General features: G+C 34.4%; 1 protein-coding gene across 1 annotated transcript; it reads right to left on the bottom strand.

Annotated features, from left to right (window-relative positions):
- Nucleotides 1-4,067: 4,067 nt before the first annotated feature.
- LOC105885270 (serine/threonine-protein phosphatase PP1-gamma catalytic subunit-like) lies at nt 4,068-6,398 on the bottom strand. The gene is made up of 2 exons (XM_075999651.1): nt 5,281-6,398; nt 4,068-4,377 (listed from the first exon to the last, which is right to left on the bottom strand). Exons 1-2 carry the CDS (start codon nt 6,221-6,223, stop codon nt 4,307-4,309), a joined length of 1,014 nt encoding a protein of 337 aa, XP_075855766.1. The 5' UTR covers nt 6,224-6,398; the 3' UTR covers nt 4,068-4,306.
- Between the last annotated feature and the right edge of the window lie 4,652 nt (nt 6,399-11,050).

The raw sequence follows: 11,050 nt of genomic DNA, 5'->3' as shown, positions 1-11,050 counted from the left end.
TGCCCTGAACTATAATCTATAATGGAGTGATTATGTATACGATTCCTTCTGTTACTAGAAACTGCAATATTTTCTGTGAACATTCTATCAGAATTGAAGATTATAATTTTTTTAAACTTGCAAAACTGACTATTGCATTTAAAGTGGTAAAGCCCCATTTATTTCAGATTATTATCAATCTGTTTATTCTCTGAAAGTCCATATTGGAAATGTAACCAAAGGGAATAAAATTTAGTCCAATTGCTGTCATTTGGAGCTCAGTGTAGATAGTGTACTGTTTCTATTAGGTAGTTAAAACTATGAAAATATCTAGACCTCAGTATATAAGTTACTTAACATATTAAAAATAATAATAGTAAGAATTTACATTTGTAGTCCTGTTCATTTTTAAGCAAAAAAAGAAAAAGAAAAATATCATATCATTGTTTTAACATGAATGTCACCAGGAAGCATATTTATATTCAACATTAGAATCACATGGTTAACATGAAAATATTTGAAAGGGGGTGGGAGCAAATGAAGTAAACAAACCACACTTTTACTTAGACTCATTATGATAAACAATTCTACTTAATGTAGCACCTTAAACGTATTTATTTAATTTCATTTGTGGATAGAGATAATAATTGTCTATACTATGGGTTCTCTCATTAAAGAAATGAAGGGAGTGGATATTTTGGGGTACCTACTATGCATCAGTCTCTTTGCTAGGCACTTTGTATCTATTATCTCATTTATAGATATCTATAGGTGTTATTAGTAGAAACCCCTGAAAGAATTTGAGATTATTGACTTTTATGTTCGTATTTTAAACAAGAACCTAAAATACTAATAGGATATACAATAAATGAAATCTACATAAAAACTGGAGTTTAAAATAGCTATAGTTTAAGATCATAAAATAATCTTTGTAGTGAATTATATGTTTTATATGCGTCAAATCTAAAAGGTAAATCTTCTGCCTGTGCAAGACTTTGAAGAGATAAGGACACTTAGTTCAGACACTTAGTTCTTGGATGTTAACCATTTTTACATGGATAACTATCCTCTGTGGAAAGAAATCTTTGAGATCAGCTAGTGTTATAAAACCTTATGACAGCACTGCCTCATACAGTCTTATTTCTGGAATGCAAAACTGAATTTAACCAGAGCAAATGGTGTTAAAGAACAACAATACCACAATCCCCTTATGCATAGTGCAACTGCTGTTGAGGTGGATTTAATAGGTGAGAAGGGAGAAAAAAATGATATTTTATTTTCATTATAAAGGGTGCATTCACAGAAGGACCATTTTAATGTAGATCATCAGTTTGAGGTAGTTCAATGAACCTAATTAAAACATGAAAGCATACATTTCAAAATGTTATTTTGGCCTCAGTGTTCTTATGCCCACGTGGGCATATAGTTAAACACAGGTGGAGATGACAAATACCATTCTCATGCAGTGGAGTCACCATTTACATACCATTTTAGTTATGAAATTATGTCTCATCTTCTTTTAAGCACAGCCTGTAAGTCCTAAGGGTATTGTTTATTGGACTAAAGCTGGTGGTGGGCAGAGCCTTTCATTTGAAATTGAAGTAACAAATGGAGAATGTAACAATTATGACTGATACCTGGTTGATGTCCAGGATAGAAGTTTTACTAGAAAAGCCAGGGCTGGCCCAGTATGTGTCAGCCTTACACCTAACAAAGGAGTAATAGAAGGTGCCTTTGATAGTAAACAACATTACAAACACAACATTTGTAACATCTTATTTGTATGAATTCTTGGCTCTGGCCTGTAGCAGGAAGGGCAGCACTGAGACATTCTAAGACTTGGGAGAGTAATGGGAGGTCAAAACCAACTGAGACAGGTGTTATTTCTGTGGGTTATAATATAATAATATACATTGCATAAATCCAACCAAATATTTATTCCAGCCCTCTAAACAGATTATTTCTTACTAGGCAATGTCTACAGTTCAATAATTCAAAGTGAACTATCAGAACAATAAACCTTAGAAAAATTTATGGAAAAACCAGAATTTTACATTGTACCCTCATAGTAAGGGAAATATCAATATTGTCTTTATTTTTAATAAATGATGAGTATCCCAGCAACAACAACATCCTAGAAACTACCCATTGCACGATGATGTCAAAATATATGTAAATGGAACAAATGACAACACAGTGGGCTCTAATTCTCCTCCTCAAACATCTAATCATCAATGATGTAAATCCAGTTCATCTCTGTCCATTGAGCAGAGGAACTGTAGTAATTTTCCAAATAAGGTTCATCAGAAAAAGCCAAATTGGAACCAAATTTTTCAAGGCCACAATCCCCTTTTGAAAATGGCCTGCTGTAGGGATTGTATGAGATGGTAATAGATGATTCTAGTAATGTTATTCTAGTATGTGATGTGAAAATTAATCTAAGAGAATAATCAAAGAGGCTGCCTCAATACAAAATATGAAAATAGCATTTTAAGATCAAGGAAAGGTCACATGAGCAAAACTTGATATAGGTGGAAAACAGAAAGATATCATGAAGAAAGAACAGCAGCAGGAGAAAATGACTTTCTTGCTGGGTAAAAGAGAAGTCTTGCTGTGTTGTAGACATTAAGGAAAAGTCTAATCTTTGTTTATACTGATGAAAAGGAAATTTTTGAAAAAAACATTATCACAGAAAAATATTTTAAAATGCTAGTATGCCATGGAATAATCAATTATGCACAATTTTTTCCTAAAGCTGATTTTAAAGGATTTAATATCCTTTAAATAGAGAAGACTTCTCTGCAAAGGTCAGTACATGAAAATACATACTTCATTCTTCCAAACATGCAGAAAACTATCTTCTCTCCTTTCTCCTCTATATCTGAAGAAGAAATGTTTCTCCTTTCGAGGAAATTTCTACTTGTGCTCTTGACTCTATTTCTTCTCAATATCTTTGGATCCTTATTCCATCAATTCTCCCTTCTGTGTGTGTGTTAGCTTCAATTTCATCTTTCTATTTCTTCTTTTCATTCCTTTTCTATCCCTTGATATAATGAATTATTTTCTTTTGGATAGATACCTGAAGAAGAAGTGAGATTGCTGGATTGAATGGTAGTTCTGTTTTTAGTTCTTTGAGAACTTGGCCTACATGCATGCTCTGATACCTGGTTGATGTCCAGGATAGAAGTTTTACTAGAAAAGCCAGAGCTGTCCCAGTATGTGTCAGCCTTACACCTAACAAAGGAGTAATAGAAGGTGCCTTTGATAGTAAACAGCATTACAAACACAAATTAAAGTAAACAAACAAAAATACTGCTTTCATGATTCTCTACCTTCTTTAAGCCCTGTTTCTCTTCCTCTGTCCCATAGTTAAATTTCTCAGTAACTTCCACTTGCCATTTTGCAGTTTGGATATGATCCCACTTCATTTTGCTTCTATTCTGTCCATGCAACTGAAAGTACATTATAAGTAGGGGTTCCTAACCAGGCATCTACCCACAAGAATTCAGGGTTCTCAGAAACTGCATCAGAAAAAAATATATTTTTATTTTCACTAAGCTATATAATATTTGTCATTTCCTTCTATTATGATAATCGGCAACAAACCACAATAGTATTAGCAGTACTGTCACCAATAGAAATCACAGATATTTTTATATCATATAACTGTCATTTCAGATATCTTAAAATGTCATTTACATTCATCAGTACTTTAGAATTATGGTAGTTATTAGATTGTATGTGATTGTAGGCTTCCTATTTACAGATGTTTATGCCATATAGGCAGCTAACTATTGGACAACTCTGCACCTACATGTCACATGTTCTTACATTGGCGACTCAGGCATGTAAATTGCTTTCTGATATCCTCTACTTATAATTGATCATCGATCAATACACAATAGGAGGTTAGTCAAAGACCACTGTAGAGTTAAATGTTTTTATTCAATATATTTATTTAAGTAACAATAACTTTGACACTGATATGTCTTTTGAAAAACAAAACCTAATTTAAATTTGTGTTTTATTTTAATATTTTATTTTCAATTGACAGATAAAATTGTATATATTTGTCATGTGCAACATGATTTTTTTTTTTTTAACAAGTACGTCATTTAATAAGTCTGAATGCATTTTCACCACATGGTATTGTACACGGTCATCTGTTGACACAGATTTCTTTTTAACAGATCTTAGTTTAAAAAAGTCATAGATAACTGTGAGTTCTGTATAAACCGGTGGATAGTAAGTTAGTTCCTTTGTTTTGACTTATAAGCCTCAACTTCACCGCAGAATAAAGAATGTAGGCCAAAGAAAGCATAATCGGTCACTCGTATAGAACAGTATTGTTTCTATAATTTGAAGCTTTCTGAATTGAAGAGTTCAGGCCTGATGTAACTGTAAAAAGATTACTTAATGAATAGACTATATGGAAATTGTACAAAATGTTATTAACTTTAATCATTAATAGCTTAAACAGCACTATATTACTCACTGCTATTCAAAATCAAAACCTGTTTTTGAATCCCCAGGAAGGCGGCATGTGTACACTACCATGCCACCTTGAACTTAGGGGTGTGTCAACACATATTTCAACAGAAACTTTGGCTTTAGGAAAGAGTCACAAACATTTAAAAGAATGGCTTTAATCGTCATTTTAAGTATACGGTAGGGGGAAAGTGTGCTTTAATTAAATATACATCATACCAGTGATGCTGGCAAAGGTGAAAGTTATTCCTAATGTCGACAGCTATAAAACCTAGTTTGTACATGACAAGACAATGAAAGGAAAAAGCAATCCCTTTGAAACAAGATTTTAAAATAAAAATGTTCACAGTGGTTTGTATCAACATTATGCATTTTATGACAAGACCATGTACAGATTCAGAGCACCCTAGGGCTCTCTTTATATCTTAAAGAAAACGAGCATTTACATTATTATGGGTTGAACTGAATTAAAAAAAGATCAATTGTACACTTACCCCTTAGACAGAATAAACTGTCTTGGGATGTACAGCTATAACACCATCATTAAAATTGTTTGCAAAAGGAACAGAGAATTAAAAAACAAAACACTTTTTTTTTTAGAGTGGAGAGTCTTTCATTTGCTGTTATAACCAGCAAATGCCATTCACTAAATCAAAAATGAAAGGAAGGGCCCCCACAAACACAGATCTATCTGAGCAAGCTGACCAGTACACATTACAGTCTTAAAAATGAAGGTTATATACTATATGTTACAAGTCCCAACTAGGCAGTGTCAGAATGACATCTATTTCTTTGCTTGCTTTGTGATCATACCCCTTGGAGGTGTTACAGGTCTCGTGGCATTCGGCTTCTTTTTCTCTGCAGGCTTTAAAATCTGAAAAGAACACATTAGTGTTTCTTCCACACTCATCATGGCACCTGCATTGTCAAACTCTCCACAATAATTGGGTGCAGAAAACAGAGTGACCAACTGTCTCTTTGCAAAAAATTCATATCCATCTTCAACCACCTGATGGGCTCTACAAATAAGATCCAAATCATGCTTATGGAGAAATTTTGCAACCACTTCTGCACCAAATGTGAAGGACACTCCTCTGTCATTTTCACCCCAGCCTAAGACATCTTTATTGGGGTCAGACCACAAAAGATCACAAAGAAGACCTTGATCTGGTACATCAGTTGGTCGCATAATTCGCCGAATCTGCTCCATAGATTGAAGATCTGGTGATAAACCTCCATGACAGCAGAATATTTTCTCATCCACGATGGCTGCTATCGGTAAACAGTTAAAACAGTCTGTGAAAGTTTTCCATAGTTTAATGTTGTATCTTCTTTTACATTCATCATAAAATCCATAAATTCTATTGATGCTGGCACATTCATGGTTCCCTCTGAGAAGAAAAAAATTCTCGGGATATTTGATTTTGTAGGCCAGTAAGAGGCAGATAGTCTCCAATGACTGCTTCCCCCTGTCCACATAGTCCCCAAGAAACAGGTAGTTGCTTTCTGGCGGGAAACCTCCATACTCAAAAAGTCGAAGCAAATCATAGTATTGCCCATGGATATCACCACATATTTTGAGTGGTGCTTCAAGTTCTAGTAGGATAGGCTGACTGGGAAAGATCTCACGAGACTTTAAGCACAATCCTCTGATTTCATTCTCTTGTAGCTGGACATTCTTACCAGGCTTGGACCCTCTCACTTCCAGCAGCCGTTGAATGATGCTGTCGATGTTGAGTTTATCTATATCCGCCATCGCCTTCCCACTGCCGAACCTCCCGCAGCGGCGCCGCCGCCGGCTCGCGCCCGGGACTCACGCCTCCTTTCCCAAGCCACGAGCAGAGGCGGTGGTGGCGGCGGTGGCAGCAGCCGCGGCGGGTCCCCCCCCAGCCGCCCCGCTCCCTGCTTCCTCCTTCTCTCCCCACTGGAACCACGAGGATTTTTTTATTTCTAGAAATTTACAGGGTACAAGTGCAGTTTTGTTGCACAGCTATATCGCATAGTGGCAAAGCCTGGGCTTTCAGTGTAACCATAAGCCTAATAATGTATATTGTACCAATTAAGTAATTTATCATCCTTCACCCACCCTCCCACCTTTCTGAGTCTCCAATGTCTATTATTCCACATTTTATTTCCATGTGTACACAGTATTTAGCTTTCCTTTATAAGTGAAAACATATTGTATCTGACTTTCTGCTTAAGATAAGGACTTCCAATTCCATTCACGTTGCTGCTAAGACATGATTTCTTTCTTTTTAATGGCTGAATGGTATTCCATTGTGTATATATACCACATTTTCCTTATCCATTCATTTGTTGATGGACACTCAGGTTGATTCCAAATCTTTGCTGTTGTGAATAGTGCTGCAATAAACATAATGACTACAGGTATCTTTTTTGATATAATGATTTATTTTCTTTTGGATAGATGCCTAGAAGTGGGCTTGCTGGATTGAATGGTAGTTCTGTTTTTAGTTCTTTGTGAAATTTACATTCCGTTTTCCATAGAGGTTGTACTAATTTACATCCCCCCAACAGTGTATAAATGTTCCTTTTTCTCCACATCCTCACTAACGTCTGTGACTGACTTTTTAAATAGCCATACTGACGGGTATAAAATGGTATATAATGTTGGGTTTACTTTGGAGTTCTCTGATGATAAGTGATGTTGAACATTTTTTCATATGCTTTTTGATCATTTGTATGTCTTCTTTTTAAAAATGTCTATTCATGTGTTTGTCCACTTTTTAATGAGTTATTTGTAGTATTTGTGTTGAGTTCTTTGGGGTCCTTGTAAATTCTGGATATCAGCTCCCAATCAGATGTATAATTTGCAAATATTTTCTCCCATTCCACAGGTTGTCTGTTCACTTTGTTTTTTTTTTTTTTTTTGCTGTGCAGAAGCTTTTTAGTTAAATTAAGTCCCATTTACTTATTTTTATTTTTGTTGCTTGTATTTTTTTTTTATTTTGGCATATTGTGGGGGTACAGATTTTAAAGTTTCAATAAATGCCCTTTACCCCCCTCCCCCCACAAGTCTGAGTTTCCAGCATGACCATCCCCCAGATGGTGTGCATCTCACTCATTATGTATGTATATACCCGCCCCCCTCCCCCCTCCCACCTGCCCTATACCCTATTATTGTAGTACCTATGTGTCCACTTAGGTGCTACTCAGTTAATACCAGTTTGCTGGTGAGTATATGTGATGCTTGTTTTTCCATTCTTGGGATACTTTTGAGGTTTCAGTTACAAATTTCCTGCCAAGACCAATGTCCAGAAGAGCTTTCCCTTGGTTTTCTTCCAGTATTTTTGTAGTTTCATGGCTTACATTTAAGTCTTTAATCCATTTTGAGTTGACTTTTGTATATGGTGAGATGTAGGAGACCAGTTTCATTATTCTGCACATGACAATTCAATATTTGCAACACAATTTATTGCAAAGGTTGCTTTTTGCCCCCAGTGTATGTTTTTGTTGACTTCATCAAAGATTAGTTGACCGTAAATATGTGGGTTTATTTCTGAGTTCTTTATTCTGTTCCATTGATCTATGTGTCTATTTTTATACCAGTATTACAATGTTTGGTTACTATAGCCTTGCAGTATAATTTGAGGTCAGGTAACATACTGCCTCCAGCTTTGTTATTTTTGCTTAGGATTGCTTTGGCTATTCTTTTGTTATTTCTTTTTTCTTTTCTTTTTTTTTTTTTGGCTAGATTTGGGTTTGATATGTTCTTGTTTTCCCAGTTCCTAGTGGCGCAATATTAGGTAGTTAATTTGTGACCTTTCTATTTTTTTGATGTAGTCATTTAAGGCTATAAAATTCCCTCTTAGCACTGCTTTTGTTGTATCCCAGAAGTTTTAGTATGCTGTGTCTCCATTTTCATTAATTTCAAAAAATTTTTAAATTTCCATCTTAAGTTCCTCATTGACACAAAGATCTTTCAGGAACATGCTGTTTAATTTCCATGTATTTAACACGAAGAAATGATAAATGCTTGAAGTGCTGGATACCCCAATTATCCTGATTTCACCATTGCACATTGTATGCCTGTATCAAAACATAACATATACTACATAAATATATACACCAATTATGTACCTGTAATAATTAAAATATTAAAAAAATAATTTCCATGTATTCATATATTTTTTTGAATAGTGACTGGTACATTTTATTTTATTTTATTTTTATTTATTTTGGCATATTATGGGGGTACAGATTTTAAGGTTTCAATAAATGCCCTTTCCCCCCTCCCCCCACAAGTCTGATTCTCCAGCATGACCATCACTCAGATGGTGCACATCTCACTCATTATGTTATTCATACATTTTTGAGAGTTCATTTTGGTAATGATTTCTAGTTTTACTCCACTGTTGTCTGTGAAGATGCTTCGTATGATTTCAGTTTTTAAAAATTTATTGAGACTTGCTTTGTGGCATAAATAAATGTGGTCTACCTTGGAGAATATTCCATGCACTAATGAGAAGAATGTATATACTGCAATTGTTGAGTAGAATGTTCTGTAAATGTCTGTTAGTTTCATTGGTATAAAGTCCAATTTAAGCCCAGTGTTCATTGATTTTATGTTTGATAATCTGCCTAGTGTTGTGAGTGGGATGTTGAAGTTCCCCACAATCACACAATCATTGTATTGTTGTCTCTCTCTTCCTTTAAATCTAGTAATATTTGTTTTATGAATATGAGTGTTTCAGTTTGGGATATATATATATATATATATATATGAAATTGTTATATCTTCTTGTTGACTTTCTTCCTTTATCATTATATAATGATCTTCCTTGTCTTTTTCACATTTCTATTAAATTCCATTTTATCTTATGTAAGTATAGCTACTCTTTTTTACTTTTTTCATGGGATATCTTTTTCCATCCTTTTAACCTTCAATTGAAAGTATCTTTACTAGTAAGATGAGTTTCTTGTAAGCAGCATATAGTTAGTTCATTTGTTTTTTATCCATTCTGCCTATCTGTATCTTTTAAGTGGAACATGTATTCCATTTATATTCAAGGCTAATATGTGAAATTTTGTTCCTGCCATAATGTTGATTGTTATGATTGTTTTGTGTATTCTTTGGTTCTTTTTTACTCTATTTGTCTTTATGGTTTGGTGGAGTTCTGTTCTGTTACCATTTGATTTCTTTCTCCTCTCCTTTATGCAATTTTTATAAGACCTGTGAGTTTTATACTTGTTTGTATTTTCATGATAGCAAATATCAACCTTTCATATCTGTGCTTAGATCCTCTTTGAGCATTTCTCGTAGGGTCAATCTAGTGGTGAAAAATTCCTTCAGTGTTTGCTTGTCTGGGAAAGACTTTATTTCTCCTTCATCTATGAGGCTTATTCTGGCAGGATTTAAAATTTGTGGTGGACAGATTTTTTCTTTAAGAACTCTGAAAACAGGACCCCAAACTCTTCTGGCTTTTAAGGTTTCTGCTGAGAATTCCACTGTTAGCTTGATGGGGTTTTCTGTATAGGTGACTACATACATTTTTCTTGCTAATTTTAGGATTTCTTTCTTCTAATTGACATTAGACAGTCTGATGACTATATATTGTGGTTAAGTCCTTTTTGCAATGTATTTCCTAGTGATCCCTGAGTGTCTTATTCCTGGATGCCTAAATCTCTTGCAAGTCTAGGAAAGTTTTAATTAATTATTTCCTTAAGTAGGTTTTCCAAACTTTTTTGATTTTTCTTCTCCCTCAAGAATACCAATGACTTGTAAGTCCAGATGCTTTATGTAGTCCCATACTTCTTGATGGCTTTGTTAATTCTTTTTAATTCTTTTTTCTTTATTTTTATATAGATTAATTCAAAATACCTGTCTTCATGTTCTGAGATTCTCTCTTCTACTTGGTCTAGTCTATTATTAAAGCTTTCAATGGAATTTTGTAATTATTTCAATGAATTTTTCATCTCCATAAAGTCCTGTTTTTTTAAAAAAATATATCTCCTTGGTAAATTTCTTGTTCATATCCTGAATTGATTTTTTTATTTCTTTCTACTGTTTTTCAGATTTCTCTTGAATCTCATTGAGCTTCTTTAAAATCAACATTTTGAATTATTTTTCTGGCATTTGAAAAATTTCATTTTGCTTAGGATCCATTCTAGAAAGTTACTGTGTTCTTTGGGGGTGTCATAACACCCTGCTTTTTATAGTTTATAGTAATAGTATTATTAAACTGATTTCTTCTTTTCTGGAGAAATAGTCACTTCTTATTTTTGAATTTACTTTGTGGTGGGATTTACTTTCCTCTTAAAGATGTCATTATGATGTATGTTGAATAGGGTCGTTTGGCTTTGATTCTGGGTATGTTCAGTGGCTTCAACTCTGTATCATTTCCTTGGTTATAAATAGCCTTAGTGTGCTGTATTTTTCAAATGCTGGTTTTAGTAGAGATGGATTGGGTATGTGAGTTGGTTCAAGACCTGTTTAGTCAGGGTGGCATGAGTGATGGTAGCAGCAGAGATCACTTGAAGCTTATCTCCTTCCTAAGCGTTGTGCACTTGTGTCAGCAGATGATGTAATGGGCTGTGCAGGTCAACCTCCAGGCCTGCACAG

This window comes from Microcebus murinus, chromosome X (genome assembly GCF_040939455.1).
Source record: "Microcebus murinus isolate Inina chromosome X, M.murinus_Inina_mat1.0, whole genome shotgun sequence".
Lineage (NCBI taxonomy): Eukaryota > Metazoa > Chordata > Mammalia > Primates > Cheirogaleidae > Microcebus > Microcebus murinus.
This window is presented reverse-complemented; position numbering and strand designations above follow the sequence as displayed.

Coding starts and splice junctions, on each gene's coding strand:
- LOC105885270 (XM_075999651.1), bottom strand. CDS start 6,223: ATGGCGGATATAGATAAACTCAACATCGACAGCATCATTCAACGGCTG. Junction 4,378..5,280: donor ACCTGTAACACCTCCAAGGG/GTATGATCACAA, acceptor ATCTTTTTACAG/TTACATCAGGCCTGAACTCT.